Source organism: Cygnus atratus, chromosome 3 (genome assembly GCF_013377495.2).
Source record: "Cygnus atratus isolate AKBS03 ecotype Queensland, Australia chromosome 3, CAtr_DNAZoo_HiC_assembly, whole genome shotgun sequence".
NCBI classification, from domain to species: Eukaryota; Metazoa; Chordata; class Aves; order Anseriformes; family Anatidae; genus Cygnus; species Cygnus atratus.
In genome coordinates this window covers 62109043-62127615 of record NC_066364.1, presented here as the reverse complement: position 1 = coordinate 62127615, position 18573 = coordinate 62109043, and the positions used below count along the sequence as shown (strand labels likewise).

Here is an 18573-nt window from a genome sequence, read left to right as displayed (position 1 = left end):
GTCATGCTGATGTAAGTTAAGGGTCTTGCTGACTAAAGCTCCAAGCAGTTAGGGCCAAAAGCACCTCAAGTCACAAACAACCGACACTGAAATTTACCTAAGCCTGTATTCCCCTGGAAGAACTCCTATCGGTGATTCTTAATCCCATTACACAGCAAGAATAGAAAAGCTCATTGAATCCAGTCAAAAAAAAAAAAAAAAAAAGTCAGCTTTTCAAAAAGCTGCCGGAACACAAGCCAGCAGTAAAAAAAAAAAAAAAGTCAGTCCTAGGGTTTCACCTGCGATGATTTCGGAAAGGGGGCTGGGGGAGGAGAGAGCTTTGGGCAGACGACGCCCCCGACACCCCCGGCAAAGCCCAGCCCGGTGCCGCCCGGGGCTCCGCACCCTGTGCGGGGAGCTCTCCTGCCCCCGGCCCCGCAGCAAGCACCTGCCCCGGCCCCGTAACACCTGCCCGGCCCCACGACACCCGCCCCGTACCGATGGCCCAGGTGCAGCTCTCCTTGATGGCCCGGTGCTTGCTCCCCGACGCCTCCTTCTGCAGCTTTCGCAGGATTTCTTCCATCTTGCCTCCCCCGGGCTCCTCGCCTAGCCGCGGGGGCACTGGAGCGGGCGGTGAGGAGGAGGAGGAGGAGGATGAAGGCGGTGCGGCGCTGGGGCTGCCCCCGCCGCAGCCGTGCCTACGCGGGGCCGGTGCGCGGCTCCCCACTGCCGCCCCGCCGCCGCTGATGAATCACGGCGGGCTCCATAACGGGGACACGTCAGTCGGTGCCGCGCCGGAGTCCCTCCTCCTCCTCCTCCTCCTCCTCCTCCTCCTCCTCCTCCTTCGCCACCCTGTGGCGCAGCCGGGCTGGGGCCGAGCCTGGCCCCACCCGGCTCCGGGAGGCAGAGGCCGGCAGCAGCCGGGGGCGAAGCCGGGCGCGGTGCCGCCGCCCGGGGGGGATGGAGCGTGGCGGGGAAGCTGCGGCCTGGCCGGCTGCCATGGCGACAGCCAGCCCCTGCCCGCAGGGCTCGGTGCCCCAAGCCGGGCTCGCAGGGCTGAGGGCCGGGCGGCCCCTCCATCGCCGCTCCGCCCGAGCACGGCCTGGGCTTGCAGGGCCCGGAGCCCGTTTCCCCCAGGCGCCGGCCGCGGTGGGGCTCTCCTGCCTCTGGGCTCGAGTAAACGGCACGGTCTGTGCCTTGCTTTCCAGCTGCAGTGTGCTCAGGGTCAACACAACCCGCTCGCCTTCACCTGTGCCCTGAGGAGTGTGTGCCCCCAGCGAGCTAGCTCCAGCCTTCCTCCTCCTTCATCACGGCCCTGGATGCTTCCTACCCGGCAGAACTCCTTCCCTTTCCAGTTTCTTGTTTCCCTGCCTCATCCCTAGGAAACACAGCCCGCTCTTTGTGTGACTACATCACTTAATGTTCAGTTACTGCTTTGGTGCTGTTGTCTTGTTGCAGGATATGTGTTATCTCTCAAAAGGTACAGGAGGACAAACAGGATAGGAAGAGAAAAAGACAGCAGATAAGAAAGGCAGTGCAGGTAGCAGCTGGCTGTATTAGCGGTTATGTCTCCTACTGCTAATTGGAAGAGTACCAATTGTGAATTACCAGACAGAATATTGGCTCCCGGTGAATCAGCCGTAGCATTTCCCATAGGATACCGGTCTTTCAGAGGCTGTCCCTTATCCAAAGTCTTACAAGGGTTGATCCTGCTTGTGTTTGGAAGTATAATGAACACTTAATCCATAGCTGCATTTTAAAGCCAAAGTGTAAAAGTTGTGTCTGAAGAAAAGGATTTAAAATGATGCCAGAGAGGTCTGTGGATGGATAGGGAATGTCTAGAGTTACAATACTAAGTATTAAAAAAAAAACATGCTCTGACAGAAAGACCTTTCTGCTTCAGATTCCAGGGTGAAATCAGCCTCTAAGCAACTGGAAGTAGTTTCCTGGAATTTCTTATATCTGACCATGCTTCACCACCTTCATTGGAATGAACAACTGGCAATAGCTACTGAAAATAGCTAGCGGCCAGGGTTGTTGGCATACCATGATGTGCTAGGTCACGGATCCTGATGAAGTGGTGGTGAATTCTTCCCCACCTATGTGTCCTCTTTATCCTGTGACGTGCTTAGTGGAGTGAGCATGGGAGTCATGGGGGTCTTTGTAGATCTTTGATATTTTTCCTCAGGGGCAAAAAAGCCAAAAAGGACTGTGATGGTGTTTGAGATATTTTTAATGTAGAAATGATATACCACACATCATTTAGACCCATAGAATACTGAAAGATAAATATGTGTCTATTCATTATAAATAGCTAATTGCTTATTTTCAGGAAGCCACTGATGAAACTGAATTCGTTTGGAATTTTAGATCATTTTCCAGATGCATACAACAAACTCACTAGTTAATTTCATTGTGGTCTCTACAGGAAACCCTTTGCAGCAGAAATTCTTACCAGAGCTACAGTGTTTTCATAGATGCTGATGTCACTGAATCAAAGCTTGCACTTATTTCATCACTCACTGTCCAATCAAGCAAAATGAATTCCATGCTGCTAAAAAATAATAATAATAAAAAAATCCATCATGCTGCTAAACACTTTTTTCCCAGATGTTGTCAGCAGAGTGAGAGAACCAAAGGTCATGTTCAGGCTCTCTAGAGCCTCTTAAGATATGCCTGTAAGATAATGCAGATGGAAAAGCAAGTTAGCCATGATGAATCTTCCCAAGGAAATGCATTTCAGAATACCATGAGTCTGTTTGCTGACACTTATCATATAAGGCCTTCCATTTCCATGAACAGATCATCACTCTCTGTTGTCTACAGTAAGCACATAAATACACAGTAACATGTCCTGCTAGAAGCCAGTCACTGAACTCACTTTACACAGAGAGGTCACATATTATATGCTTAGGGCTCCCCTCCAAGGCAAGTGGCCTAGAATGTCACAAAATCTGGAAGTCCAGGTACAGGGCAGGGAGAATGAAGCATGGTCACACTATTGTAGCTCATAAGTTCTCCTTGCCATGGCTTGACTGTCAAAAGCCAGCAACCTTCTACAGTGGAAGGAGCTACGTAATACTCATCTCTAGCCCCTTTGCACAGCTCAAGCCTTGTCCAACTGGAAGTCAGAAGGATCTATGCAGATCTCATATCTGCAGGATGCAGTGGTTGTATACCACTAACTCGCAGAGGCAGGCATGCAGGCCATTTCCAGGACTCTCACTTGGCAGTGCTACCGATCTTTTGCATTACATGAATGCAGATTATATCCCAGGATATATCTGTGACTGAATACAGCTTGGAAGTGTGTAAGCAACACGACGCTACTCAACATACCTGAAGTGCTGGAGTTGTATTAGCGCAATTCTCCATATAGGCTTGTAATCAGAGTTAAGGAGCAGCATATGCTTGTCTCCATGCTACTACAGCTCTGCTGCTTCCAGTAGCCAAGGAAGGCTATGTGATGCTGGTTTCAACCTCTACAGCATATGGCTGTAACATCCATGCACCAACCTGCCCTGTCACTGTAGTCTTTGAGATCCTAAAAAAGGACCAAATGTACAGTTGAAAAGCCAGAGAAAAAAAGCATGTTAGACTGAGATAATCACGTTACCTGGTCTTTAGCCATTTTAACAATGTGCTTGGTCAGTATCTCATTGTACATTACAGGCATTGGGCAGCGTGGATGAAAGAGGTGGGCTGTGTTCCTAAAAAATCCAGTCTAGGTAGAAAATGCAAATAAATACTCTCCAATGACACAAAAACAAACAAACAAAAACCAACCAAACCAAACAAAACAAAAACAAACAAACAAAAAACAACACCCAGTCCTATGGCTCAAAAAGGGTACAGAGCCAGATTTCTCAGAATTACTCCTCTCCCAGAGGTGCTGCCTCTCCCTCCCCTCCATCGACCGGAGTGACCAGACTTGCAAAAGATCCTCTGGCTCAGTTTTCCTCAGGAAGCTCTGTACATGTGGCTCCACTTATGCTGGACAAATTGCTCAAAAACGTGTAGTAAAATGGGTGTAGCTGGAACATGGGCTCACCCACACCTTTGTGACACCTGATAACAGTGGAAGGTACCCTTCCTTCCCTCTCCTAAAAGGCAGTAAGACTTTGGCAAGCAAGACCTTTGTTGGGGTTTGCTTTTAGTCTTGGTTATATAGACTTTAACCACGTCATTGGTGATAGGGTGGCATCTGTCATTTTTTGCTTGATTACACAGTGAGTTACCAGAGGCTAGCTGAATGCTCAGTGAGGTTGTTCCTTGTCAGGTGCTGCTTTCTGCACCCTCCGCAGCATGACCTTGCTAAACAAAGGCAAAACACTGCAAAGTGCAGTGGCAAAGGGTGCTGCTGAGAGCGGGGATTACAGAGTTAAGGAGAAAAACCCTCCAGGCTGGGAGCTGCGAATAAAGCTAGCATATATTCAGCAATGTCTGTTCAACGTAACCTCATATTGTTTATTCTGTAAAGAACACTTGAAGCAAAAGTAAAGTCTTGAGATCCATGTCAGGAGAGAAATATGAGACTAGACTCTCTGGCTCTGCTGAGACATACTTTCTGCAAAGACAAATTAAAAGCAAAAATCCCCTTAACTACCTTCAATCTACCATAATCTTCTCATCTCCCCATAGAATTGCAAAGGCAATCAACGAGGGTATCAAGAACGCAAAACAGCCATTCTGGGTCAGATCAAGGTCCTTTTTACCCAGGAGCTCATTGCTGACAGAGGTTAGTTGGGGATTCTTAGAGAGGATAGAAGGAGTTGCCCTTTCCTCTGTATCCTCCGGTAAATTCTCTCAGTTTCTATTAATTTGCAAACTGGGCACTTCCTGAGACAGGGCTTTTCTCTTTATCTGTTCAGTAATACCTGACAGATTTTTCTTCTGTGAACGTGTCTAATCCTTTTGAACCTTTTTCATGCTTTTGACCTTTACAGACATCCCGTGGCAGCAAGTTGCATAGCTGAGTTGCACATAAACAAAAGAAACTGTTTTTGTACAGTTTTTTTTTTTTATAAGCATTCCCTATTCACTTTCTCCACACCACTTACAATTCCTTATTCATTGAGCCTGTATTTCCTCAGCTGTTCAGCTGCTTTTTATTCCAACCCACAGTGCACTATTTTATTTAATCTTTTTTCCTGTATGATATTTGGTCGTACTAATTGCCCTTCTCTGTACCATTTCCAGTTCTGTTCTACCCTGAAATGAGAGAGTTTGGAAGAAAGAGTGAATATGTAGGAAACAGCATGAAGATTTGAACTATAAAAGCTCTCTTTCTTTGGTCAGACTCTACTGAAAAAGCTTCAAGGGGAAAGAAAATTAGAAATAACTATGGAGTTAATATCACAAGAGTTCCAAGTTGGCCAAAAGCTAAACTTCATAGGACTCTCATTTTTCTCACTTTAATCCAGAGGATTCCCATAGTCTTAATCTATGGAAAGAGAGCTAAAAAAGTGTAACTGCAGTACATTCATGGGCTGAATGCAAAAGCAGGGATTGTACCATCTGGCCATCATATATTTAGAACATCCAAAATGTTCAAAAACAACTGTCTTAAGCTGTGTCTAGAAAGAGACTGAACTGATAATTTGTCATATTGCCGTATGAAATGTAGGTCATTCAAAGTTATAAATGCATTAAACATATTTGGCGCCATATACTGTTGTGGCCTTTGATGAAAGCATGACTCTCATTATGAGGAAACAAGGACATCATGGCATCTACATCTGTCAGATGCTTGTGAAACACAATTGAGAAAGGTCAGCAAGACTTAAGTGCATCTCTCCACTGGCCAAGAAATGGATTGTGATTAACATACTCTGCTAGGTGTTAAGCATTTAAATAAATGTGTTCAAGTGCTAGAAATATACCCAGAAAGGCTCAGATTGTTTTAGCATTCAACCTAATGTTGTTGGTTTTTTTAATAGATAAGTAGATTTTCATATCACTATTTCAAATTTTAATGTATGGCTCCTCTGAGACAGATCTCTAAATTTGTTAAGTATAGTGAAAAGTAAACAGAATTACAAAGAGACAGGTTAAATAGAAGTTTATTTAATAGTGTTGATTTGCAGATTCTGTTCTGCCACAGACAGATCAGTTTAAAATGAATTTTCTGGTTTCAGGGGAATGTTGCCGGTTTTACAGTGCAACAGAGATAAAATTCAAATCAGAGTCTTTGTTTTATGCATTCATATATTATTCACATACGAAGATTAAACTTGAGAAAATTTTCTGTTTTCTTCTCTGTGCTACCCTCAGAATGCTCACAGGTGTAGTTTGACTCTGGGAGTCGATGGTGCTTATTTGGCTAACTTTGCAGACCAACTTAGAAGATTTAAAAGTGAAAATGAGCAAGTTAGCTCCTGAACATACTTTAGCTCCAGTTTAGTATATTTTTTTTTCTTCACAATAACATGTAGAAACTTATTTCAAGGAAGGTAAGCCTTGGACTCCAAAAGTTCTTCCAGAGGATCTGTTATTCCCCATATGCTCTCACCCCTGCAGACACTACTTGTTATCTCAAAGCAGAGCGTGTTCAATATTTCCAACATGCGTCAGACTATCAATTGCTTAAACATCTATTTCTGCCATGTGACTGGGCACAGAACTGAATTCCTGAATTTGACACTTAAATCTGCATATTAGCAGTAAAGTTGACCTGTAAGTAGACCTGTGGTATAGCCATATGCTTGGAAGTTTGTCTTGAACATTCAATAAGAGCAGCAATAAAGCATCCGCTATAAACTGGCCAATGAACTTGCACATTGAGTGATGCCCTTTTGTATTTCACTACTACTGTTAACCAATATGAAGTCAATGCTCAGATTGCTATTGGCATATCCGTTCTGGAATTGTAGTTGAGGCGATATAGCATTCAGCTTTCAGCTTGCTAAGAGTAAACAGTAATTGCCTTGAAGTCATGATCTGAAAATCCAATGCAAAGTGGCTATTGACAGACAAAAGCTCTTATTACAGCAATAGGCACACAAGCACACAGCCTTTTAGGACTGAGGGAGAGCACTAGTATCCAAGTGTGTATTTTTAAATGCTTTTGGAAATTCCTAATAGGTTAAATGGAAAATCTAGCAGAAAGATATAGCATTTTCCAACATCTATTTGAAAAAAACAAAACAAAACAAAACAACAAAAAAAAAAACAACATTTCCAAGAATGGCATTGCAGAGTTCTGTGTTTGGATTTCAGAAGCTTCTATCTCAAATATACTCAGTCTGTAATGAAAAAAACATTGGGGAAATAGGGATCAAATAAGGCTACAGATTCATCCAGTTTCTAGTAGTCAAACTGGATTTCTTGCTATCTATGGTACACATGAGGGTAAGCAGAAAGAAAAACAGACAAAAATGTTTGGGAGATTATTAGAATGATGGTCCTCTAAAGCATGATGACTGTTTACAGGGATATAGTCTGAATGTATTTAGTTGGCTTGATCTTAAACACACCTAGAAGAAGCCTTGCTTCCAGAACTGTTGTAATCATCACTGATGTAAGCTTCACTGATTTCAGTGGTACATGATAGGACCTCTTCTCCCTGATATTGTATTGCTACAATTGTAGCCAGCAGAACTGTCTGATTTAAAGTCTTGATATGAAAAAAGAGTTTCTTGTTTGTTTGTTTGTTTGTTTGTTTTCCTGTCATAGCCCTTTATGTTTGCAATCTTAACCCAGAAGTTCTCCTGTGTAAAATTTAAACACCAATGAATGTTTGGACGTGAACAACAATATTTGAGGTTTGGCTTGAATTAATGATGTTCTGAATTAATAATGCCATGGTTTGCTGACAGTTAAAGAATAGGTGACGATGACTCTGTCCTCCTTTCTTTTTCATCTATCTTTTGCTACAAAGACCTACCTACCTTCATAGACACAGACACAGACACAGACACAGATTTCTAGGTTGGAAGAGACCTCAAGATCATCGAGTCCAACCTCCGACCTAACACTAAGTACTCCACTAAACCATATCGCTAAGCTCTACATCTAAACGTCTTTTAAAGACCTCCAGGGATGTTGACTCCACCACCTCCCTGGGCAGCCCGTTCCAATGCTTAATAACCCTTTCGGTAAAGAAGTACTTCTTAACATCCAACCTAAAACTCCCCTGTCGCAACTTTCGCCCATTCCCCCTCGTCCTGTCACCAGGCACGTGGGAGAACAGACCAACCCCCACCTCACTACAGCCTCCTTTAAGGTAACTGTAGAGAGCGATAAGGTCGCCCCTGAGCCTCCTCTTCTCCAGGCTGAACAAGCCCAGCTCCCTCAGCCGCTCCTCGTAAGACTTGTTCTCCAGACCCCTCACCAGCTTGGTCGCCCTTCTCTGGACTCGCTCGAGCACGTCCATGTCCTTCCTGTAGCGAGGGGCCCAAAACTGAACACAGTACTCAAGGTGCGGCCTCACCAGAGCCGAGTACAGGGGCACAATCACTTCCCTAGTGATCGTGCCCCTAGACCTTTAAAGTTCCCTAGACCTTTAAAGTTAGATGACATATTAATGTGTGCAGAACAGTTCTACTCCGAATTCAGTTAGAATAACTTCAGTACTCTCCTATTAGGACAAGGCAACCAATTTATGTCTACCTTGTGCATTGCTCCATTACTTGGACACTATTATGGTACAAGATAAGCAAGTTTACTTGCTCTCCTGTGTCACACATAGCCTGCAGGTGTGCAGATTTACAAATACAAGAAAATAGGTGTTTAGTCCCTTACAGTGTAGAGTATTAGCACATAACTATAAAAAGACTCTTCAGAGATTTCAGCCAATAAAACATGTGTGGACTGATTTTCTTAAATTTGGCAAGATTTGGACAAGTTTTCAAAAATGCAGCAAAAAGCATAACTGATACACAAGCCACTTGTACATTTTATTTTAATTCTTCGTGCCAGCAAACAGCGACAGCACATCTCCTCATAGAAATGTTATCAGATTGTATTAACGCTGGCAAAACGTTATCTTCTTTCTTTCATCTGAAAACAGTGAAACTAATCTGATCGAAGTGTAAAGCAGTCACTCCCGCTCCCATCCAGATGGGAGATTTCAGCCCCGGTTAGTGTTTGGCAAAGCAAGTGAAAATAAGATTGTATTCTGGCAGTTGCCAGGTAACCTTCAGATAGTCCCACCTACGATGCCAGCCAACTTCATACATGCATATATATTACAGATACAATCTTTATTTCATACAGCCACAACATGTCGTTAGGAATAGCAATATCATTCATTTCATATACTGTGGCTTTTCCGATCTGTGTAGAAGATGGAAACATTATCTTCTTGAATACCAAGTGTCTAACTTGCATGATTTCTTCATTCAGGAACAGATTAGTCCAATAGTTGCCCATGTCAAGGGTGAGCTAATTTTTATGGTGCAGAAGAGCAGAGCATTATTGACTCACTAACAAATAGCAATGCAGATAATAAGAGGAATAAGAGGATTTAGGCATGTTGCTTATGCATATATAAAGGCAATACATATGAAATATAAATAATTCTCTCTCTCTTATTTATTTTTTAATTGATTTCCCAGGTTCTATTTGTTTCAGTTTAGCCTTGTATAAAATGTTATTAACTGATTTGTTGTTGTTGGCCAGTGAATCAAGATCTCTTCCTGCAGCAAAGGCCAACCACCATTACAGCAGCTCTCATCAGTAGTGGAAGTGAGTCCTGTAGTTATTACAATCCTCCCAAATAACCTGAGTTAACATACCTCACATATTTCATGCAGTTGCTGGATGCTGCAGTGTATGTACATACACTCTATCTTCTGAGGAGGACAACAGTAATTACTATATTCTCGGCCTTCATTCTCAAAGACTGTTGCTTTAAATAGAGGTTAGCCACCGTGTGTTATTTGCAAGACTGTCTGTATGTATTCCGCATGTGCCTCATCATTGATCAAAATGTAGCTGTGAGAGAAATTCAATGCATATCCCAGAACTGTATCATAGGCAATCAATCCCTCGGATGCTGTGGCTGACACAGGGCCTTCAAAGTCACAGAAGATGGTCCAGTAGAGTTACACAAGCAGAAGAGGTAGGCTTGCATTTTTTTTAAGCTGCAGCATATGCATACCACATTTTAAAGCCCCTAGTTTCATAATCCAAAGAGAAAATCAAATGCCTTGATACTTTCTGCTTTATTAACAAAATTAACTCAAAGAGAAATTCAATGAATAGATATATTGCTTGTTAATCTTTTTATTAATGATCTTTCCCCATTACAAGCAATATACATCTAGTTCTGCATGAATCTGCATTCCACAGATGAGTGCAACACACTAGATCATAATTTCATTTCTTGACGGAAAACCCTTAAGTGGGCATTACAGTGATTCAGATTATACTGTATGGACGATTCATATCTTTTTCTTTGTGCTTGACAAAGCAGCAAGAATAGCAAAGTGGCGGGTGCGCTCTACTCCAGCTCTTGACACGAGTCTTACTTAGGCTCATGAGCCATAGTTTGCCTTGATGTGACTGTTCCTTGGACTGGCAAAGCCATGACCATGAACAAAGAGAAGCACTGCCTTAAAGCAGGTACTCACTGAAATCCCTCATGGGAAAATGATGGATCACACCAGAGTTCAAGAACTACGTGGTAAGGAATCTGAGTTTGACTACAAGTCAGTTCCATGAGCTGGGATGCCACTCAGGGCACCCCTCAGGTGCACCTCGGGGCTGACCCCTCGGGGAACAAACTTATCTGTGGACAAATGCTGACAAGGAAGTAGGGTGAGTAGTTCACCTTAGGGGGTATTTTGGAAGAACGCAACTGGATTTAGAGGCCCCCCCCCCCCCAAGACCCTGCAGTAATTCTCGTGTGAACCTTGCCATTCTCAAACCTTTAACTAAATCACTGTTTCTATTGTAGCAAATCCTGTTAAAATTGTTGTGTTAAATTGGCTGATGATTAAATGCTGATTAAGTGCTGTTAAAAATCACACAATCTAGCCTTGTTATTTACAATAAAAGTAAAAAATAAATCCTAAATTGCTGCTACACTAAAGTCGTGTAAAATCTAATTCCATAACAACCATGTGACAAAGCTGCATGTCATTATATGGATTTATCTGAGTGCAAAATGTAAGATTCCCATGGATGATACATCTTCATTGACATCTGCATGTGCTGAAACTCATCAGTTATTTTTTTTCCACTCCTAATTATTTGCTCCATTAATCTGTTCACCTCAGTGCTCAGTGCTTTCTGATGGTTGTTCACTAACAAGCCAGCTGAATAAATTTCCCAAATCCTCATAAGGCCAGAAAGCCACATTTGTATTTGTTTAACTTTTTCCTTGTTGAACATGGCACTGGGAGATATTTTCAACAAATGCCTTCCGTGCTTCTCAGATAACTCGCAGCCTTGCTGTGGTGTTCAGTTACCTACAAAAGCCATTTATTGCCTCATGCATTCCTCCAACATGGGCATTATCCCTTAAATAATTCACACTCCATTGTGTCTTACTGCCTGAGCTGCAACCAATATAAAAGATATTTAAGGACGGTCTTTACATAAAGCTCACATAATTTCATATAAGCACAGTTGAACCCTCTTGTGGAGTCAGGTTTGCTTCAAGAAAACTTCAGCTCAGCAGGAAATTTACAGTGTCATGTGTGAACTGTTTTCCTCATGATTTGTTTCCAAATCATGAGGAAGAACATCTTCAGTGCAAGCTGCATTGTTAGAGGAGCATATACAGGCAGTTAAATCACATTTATCTCCTTGATGCTCATGTGATTTGTTTTTGTGTTTTTTTTTCCCTTTTTTTTTTTATTTTTTCTTTTTGCATTTACAGTTGGGGCAGAGCAGATGGCAAAGGCTCAGCTTGCTGTAATATACCCATAAAATAAGCAAAGCCATCAGTGAGCCTTCTCTCCATCAGGAGTTTATTTCACTTTCAGGAGGATTTTTCTTTGACTGGAATGAACCTCAAAAATTGTGACTTTAGGAAGAAATGAATAGAACTCAATGATTCTGCAGTTCTCTTTGAGTTCCCTGTAGAGTTTCTCATTTAAGGGAGGAAGGTGGTAGTTTGGGATTCTCTCCTCCACAGGGCATTACATTCTGACAAAACTTGTAGAAATTCCTCATTTTTTCTGCTTTTGCTCTTTTGTTGTTAAAAATGTTTTTTGAAAGTATGGAGTGGCAGGAAGCTATCACAGAGACATCAGAAGTGCATGTGTTCGAGACTTGACAGAGCCAATGACATAAGGAACTGTAATCTCATTAAGTTCTTCTCATCAAGTTCCAAAACAAACCAGCACACCAAACAAACAAACAAATAACCAAGAAAAAAAATAGATTTTTGCTCCCATAGGATCTGAGGTAATTCCTAATTATCTTATGAAATTGTAACTAAGACCTAGAGATGATGGAGATTTGTTATTTCTGCTACCAGAAATGCCCAGAATGTGCCGACATAAACAACCCTTTACAGATAGACAGTAAAGACAGGCTTTGCCCCAAAACACGATCTAAACAGAAAACACAGGTTAAGCACATTTTAATTTTGCTTTTTTCTTCCCTAAAGAAACGATGGCATAAACTGCTGAAACGATTTGCCTGAAGCCACACACAAAGTCTGTGGAAGAGCTGTCTGAAGCAGAGCTGCAGGCAGAAAACCTCCTGAGCCACAGTTCAGTGCATCACCCACAGTGCATCCTTCCTTTTCAGAGCACTACCATGTAATAACATATTATTCAAAGTTGCTGACAAGTCTGAATAGCTCTCTTTCTTACAAATGGAGGAGTGGCCATTGGCAAAAGGTAATAATAGCACTGGACGGCAAAGATTATAACTGCCCGTGCCATGCACTGTGCTACACATTTTGTCTTTAAAAGCTCCCTTGGAGAAACACGTACAAGAATACAAAGGAAGCTGAAATCTGACCTGTCTATAATTTATAGTACTCATTATATTTTTGGGACAGCCATCTCTTGGTAAAGGTAAGGTCTTTTATTTATAGGCAGGGGCTGCTCATGATTTGCATGCTAATGCATTCACATCTGCAAAGCCTATAAATTAGCCTCCAGCTCATTATGGCAATGCCATTGTCCTACTTGCCAGTATGTAATCTGATCCCAAATGTTTCATATGTCCGCAAAATAAAACCAGCCTTAGGGAAGAGTTTCACTGTTGCAGTAGTAGCACACAAAAGACGCACCCTCCCCGTTTCCCCCTCCAAAAAAAAAAATAAATCACCAAAAAATTACTGGAGGAGAGGAAACCACTGAGTGTTTCAGAAAGATGAACACAAAAGCCTAACACTCTAAAACTCAAGAAAATGGAATGTTGTTGCTATGTTTTGAGGTGCTAATGCATCAGTTCAAACAAAAGGATGAATTTATGGCAGGTTTTTAATGGGCTCCCAAATAAAAGTATCTTCATAAAAGATTAAGTCGCTTGGTTGTCAAACTGGTTGCATCCTAATGTGTCATACAGGAACACCCCTGTTATTATTAGTGTTTAACTTCTGTCTGAGCCTAGGTATCTGAAACAGGCACTGAGGTCCTTTTTCTGTGCACCTGATAAAGGCAGTCCCTACTTTCATAGTCAAGAGTTTAGAATTAAGTCAAGATTTTGCTCCTTCATTAAGCTGACAAAAAAACAGTGTGCAGTGCAGACAAAACAGGCACACGTGCATGGCTCACACTCCTGTCCGGAGGTGTGGATGCCTCCTATATCAATTCACTTCGTTGAAGTTAACCAGATGGTAAGTTTTCAGCTGCTGAAGGCTCTGCAGGCTCAGCTTTGCTGCTGCAGGTTAGGTGAAGAGTAGTCTCACCTGATCTCAGATATACTTCCACCCACTCTTGTAATTTCCATTTGGTTATTTTTAACTGTGCTGAGGCACACACATGTGCCCACCCTTTAAAAAGAGAAAAGTTAAACCCTTATAAACAAACCCTAAACCCTTCCCATATCATTGGAAAGATCTTAAACAGGGTGCAGTGATAGAGCGGCTGTCAGCAAGCTCTTGCCCTCTGCCCAGACTTGCCTCTGCATTACCCTACTGCATGCATCATCTGGCCTTTTCATCTCTTCCTCCTAACCTCTCTGCCTACTCTTCCCTGGCTGTAGAGTCCCCAGAGACCTCCATTCTTCACTGGCCTACCGCTAGAGGTAGACAACCATAAATGAAAAGGAGGCCTGAAAAAGGAGAACTTTGACTGAGACTTCAGAGCAGGAGGGGGCAAGGCTTCAGGTCATGGCACAGATGTGATGTTGGATTCAGGATCCAGATGTACCTGCATGGAAGAGATGTACTAGTACCTTAAATTAATTTCTTTGTTGAATTCTGGTTCACAATAAGAGGTGTTTATTTATTTATTTACCTGTAAATCTCTTGTTTGTCATAGTAGGTTGCGAAGTACTGGAAAAGTAGGGCTCTGCATGAGTCACAACCCAGTAAAAAAGCTCTGCCAAGAACACAAATCACAGCACTTTGCAGCCTAGCCCAGGTGATAAGCATTAGTGTTGTTGTCTTCACATTGTCAGTCTTATACTACCATGAATGACAAGATTCACTGAGATATATTCAAAAGGGACTGTAGGTAGGGATATATCTTCATTTAATTTTCATATATATGTCTTTTCCATACTACCATAAGAAAGGGGAAATATAGGATAAAGAGAAATAACTACTTGTTTAAAACAGACATAGGAATATAGAAAAGAAATTGTTGCTTTTAAATTCAGGGTTTTCACCTCAATTCTGTTCAACTGTACTTTTGATCTTGCAAAGAATTGCACAAGACTAGATCCAGCTGTGAGGCCCATACATCTGCTGCTTAGGCTGTTTCATGGGTGGGCAGTGCCCACGTTCAAGCCACAGCCCTGTCACCCTCTGTAATGTTTGCAGCTGGCAGATAACTCCCAGCTCTATCTTTTACAAGCAGGACAATCCCGCTGAGCTCTGTGGACCTTGCTAGCTAAGCTACTCATATGAATCATGGAATTCATTGGGCCTCACTGTTTGGACTCCACTGAAAAGTATAGTACCAGTGCTGAGACAAGACAATTCCCCTCTGGTTTCTAATTGCATTCACTTTCTATAAATGGCACTAGCCCCTTTACGACAGTGTGTGGGAAGAAAAGACCTCGGTTGCATTTTTTATTCAGATCAGCTGTAATAAAGCCTCTTTCCCTCTCTCCTCTGCCTATTATGCTTTTCTTTAAGCTTTTGCTGAACCTACATTTTGGACCTAGTTCCTTCATGCTTTGTACTACAGACATCCAAGGAATTGTTTCTTCACAAATGATGGCAAGTAAAAGCATGCAAAAGCTAGAAACAAGCATTCTGCAATGACGGTTTAAAAACAAACATTTTCCTCTGTGTGTATTTAACACTTTACATCTCAGCCATATGTTCCTCCCCTCATCAATTTGCCTTTTAGATTGTTCTTTAACACTTGCCTATTTTCTTGCTCCTGCAACAGAAGGGAAGTTGATCTTTCATTTGTTCCGCAAATATCCCTTATTGTCCCGGGTTTTATTACCCCATCTGTTATTGTGTGATCACTTGAAATCTCTTGTGGTCTCACTTTTCCAACTGATCACCGTGTACTGCAGGTTATATTTCAATTTAATTGCTATCTACTGTATGATGTATAAACTAAAAAGAGAGGAGCAGAAAGACGAGGATGTTTTTCCCCTGTCTACCGTTCCTCTCTTCCTGTGTAAGCATACATTGTCAATGCTTGCTTATTATTGGTGACAATGTTTAAGCTAAATCCCTCATCTCCACTCTTTTCTACTCAAAACTGATAGTTCCAGCTCAGTGTTTACTACTTCAAAAAGCAAAAGTGTTTACAGAATACGCTCACCAACACTTGAGAGAAATGAGCTCACTTCATGAGCTAAAGAAACACTTCCCTGCAGCACACTTGTCAAGATGGAAACCTTCCCTTTGGCATGGTATTTCCCCTTTCTCCCTCATCTCCCCATCTCCCAGCCTTCTCCTACTGCTCTTAACACTTTTACTCTTGCTCATGCATGGTTGTGCTAACTCTGCATATCTGTGTATTTTAAAAATTATTTTTCCTCCCATTCTTTTAGATATTTACAGATACTATCTTCTGCAATGCCCTCATCCATCTTCCTGCACTTAGATACTTCTGTTTCTATCACAGTAAGAAGTTCAAGAAAGAGATGCTTTTCAAATCAGAGGTACAGTGCTGTTTCTGCACGGGAAAGTAGATCCTGTAAGTGTGATTAAGCTGAATTGAAGAAGGTTTTGGAGCTGAATGAATAGAGATTTCTGCTATCTGTCCAGTGCTATGGGAGAAAAAAAACAGCATTATTTATAAACATTGTTTTGCATAATAGAATAGCAAAATGGGTCGATGCCAGGAAGGAACAGAGGCATCTCCTGATGCAACAAAGCTTGGGAGAGAGTGCGTAAGAGACAGCACCCCTTACTTGCCCCTGCAAATAATGACTCAAAATCTTGATGTTCATGCATGACAAGTGAATCCAGTGCCACGTCCACATGTGCTGCTAATTTGGTTTTGTGATCCCTCATTTGAGCATGTACTTAAAGACCAGACTGTCTCTTAGAAATCAGGCCTCAGTGGACTGAGCTATTGGATGAGTCATTTATAAAAACTAAACAGGGTCTTTAATGTGGAGCTGTGCAATGAAATGTACCCTGTCTGGTTCTGGATATGCACATGGAGATTAAATTTATCCCAAAAGCTCCTGCTGCTGCTGCTGCTGGGAACCAGGACAGCAGTTTACAAGAGCTGCCTGTGCTGAGGCTAAAAAGAGCAAAAAAGATGATTGTCTTCTACAGTGCTGTGTGGGCAGACTTGAGATGTGCGTGGCTTTACAGAGGGGAAGGAAAAACTGAAGACAGGAAATATGGGTTAATGCAAGGAAATGCAAATATCAGTAAAATAGAAAGCTTCTGTAAATTTATTTTTCCTCAAAATATTTGAATGATATACTCTTTCTGGATTTGACTGGATCTTTCCTAAAAGATATCCATTTAAATACATGTATTAAAAGTCTTGTGACAACAATGGACTGCAGGATAGCAGTTTCCAGCTCCCTGAATGAACTTGTATCCACAACTGCGAGTGCAGATTTCCCAGTGAAAGGTATAAAGGCACAAACAGGGTGCGAGTGTCCAGACAGGAGCGGGCCACGCAGCCCTGACACCATCAGGGAGACAGACCGACAGACACTGCTCTTCACTATACCCTAAGCCTGAAATGGCCGAGCGAGGCGAATTCCAGTTTAGGTTCCAGGTCTTTGATTTCGGGGGGAATTAAGCAGGGGATGACTGGCTTCGTGGCAACGGGCAGGCCAGGAGGGCTTCTCCGAGCTTCGTGGGGCTGCCTGGGAGGCCCCGAGGGGGGATGTTTAGGCATTTGGTCAGGGACGCCTCAGGACGGCCGAGGCTGTCCCTCCCGGCCCCCAGTCCGCAGGTTTTGGAGGTGTTTCCTGCCCTCTGGTGGTAACAACCATCCCTGAAGCACGAACCCCGACTCCTTCAGGCGCCTGAAGCACGAACCCCGATTCCCGCAGGCTTCGTGCCGTGCAGCCGCCAGGTAGCAAGGACATGTGCGCCTGTTAACATTAGCACGGGAACCGCAGGAGAAAGCCCAGGTCTCACTTAAGCAGAGTTCCAGATCTGAAGCCAGCTCTCAGAATGACACAGAAACCTGAGGGTGTCCCTACAGATCAGGCTGAGTTGCAGTATTTGCATTTCCACGTTTGTGTTTGATATTGCACAGATATGACATTTTCCAAAACAAGTCTTCTCTCAACTTAGTTGAAGTGAATGCATAATTCAGAACAAATATGAGCATGCTGCTCTCCAAGAATGATAAGCCTTCCCTGGACCTCCGTGAGTAAATAGGAAATGTTAAAAACAAACAAACAAACAAACCTAAAATCAATGATAACCTGCAAACCCTCATATATAAGAATTCATTGAACCATGGGTTTTCATTGAAGGGGGATTCAAAAAGAAATATTAGAAACTCTGGAAAATAATTTTCTCATGCTGGACCAAGTTCCCATTCCTGAAGCAATAGTTTCAGTGTCAGCTGGGCAATTCCTAGGACTTCATTGCCACAGTTTAGCATCATGCACAAAGATGGTCAGTTTGCAGCCTTGGAAAAGGACTTACAGACAAAACCTAAATTAGCATGCAGGTCAAAGATGATACAGTTCTTTATTTTATGCTTTCCTCTTTTATGTTTTGCAAATACAAATGAGAGGATGAGGTAAAGGAGGAAAAGTTGCAGTGACAAGTCCGTAGACCTTGGATGTTATGTGGACATGATCCAAGTGAACCTGAGTCCTCTGGAGAGCTCTGGGGTAAAATCCCAGCCACCAGGCATTCTGTCATTTCCTTTAATAGAGGCAGAATTTCATCCAGGGCAACTCTAACACAGAGGCCTCTTCTGCAGAGCATAAGCACAGAAAAATTGAGTTGCTGAGTCAGTGACCTCACACGCATCTTACTGACCATCTGCATGGCAACTAGAGGCACAGTGTGTGCAGAAGGAGGAGGGCTCTCTACTGTCCTATTTATATGATTTTAGGTCTTCC

The 18573-nt window shown here is 42.6% G+C and overlaps 2 protein-coding genes across 6 annotated transcripts in view; both read right to left on the bottom strand.

Annotated features, from left to right (window-relative positions):
• ARFGEF3 (ARFGEF family member 3) overlaps positions 1 to 789 on the bottom strand; it is an 88215-nt gene extending 87426 nt beyond the window's left edge. Inside the window, exon 1 of one of the 5 annotated variants that reach the window (XM_035538794.2) lies at positions 478 to 789. In XM_035538794.2, the coding sequence (XP_035394687.1) occupies positions 478 to 562 (85 nt within the window). In that variant the 5' untranslated portion in view covers positions 563 to 789. The remainder of the gene's footprint in view (positions 1 to 477) is intronic. The other 4 variants (XM_035538790.2, XM_035538795.2, XM_035538793.2 and 1 more) reach the window with 4 other exon arrangements.
• Positions 790 to 7966: 7177 nt separating this feature from the next.
• On the bottom strand, positions 7967 to 9351 carry LOC126913254 (uncharacterized). Its single transcript, XM_050709820.1, is given in 3 exon segments — positions 7967 to 8369; positions 8371 to 8441; positions 9172 to 9351. Coding segments are annotated over 3 exon segments (654 nt in total).
• Positions 9352 to 18573: the final 9222 nt, after the last annotated feature.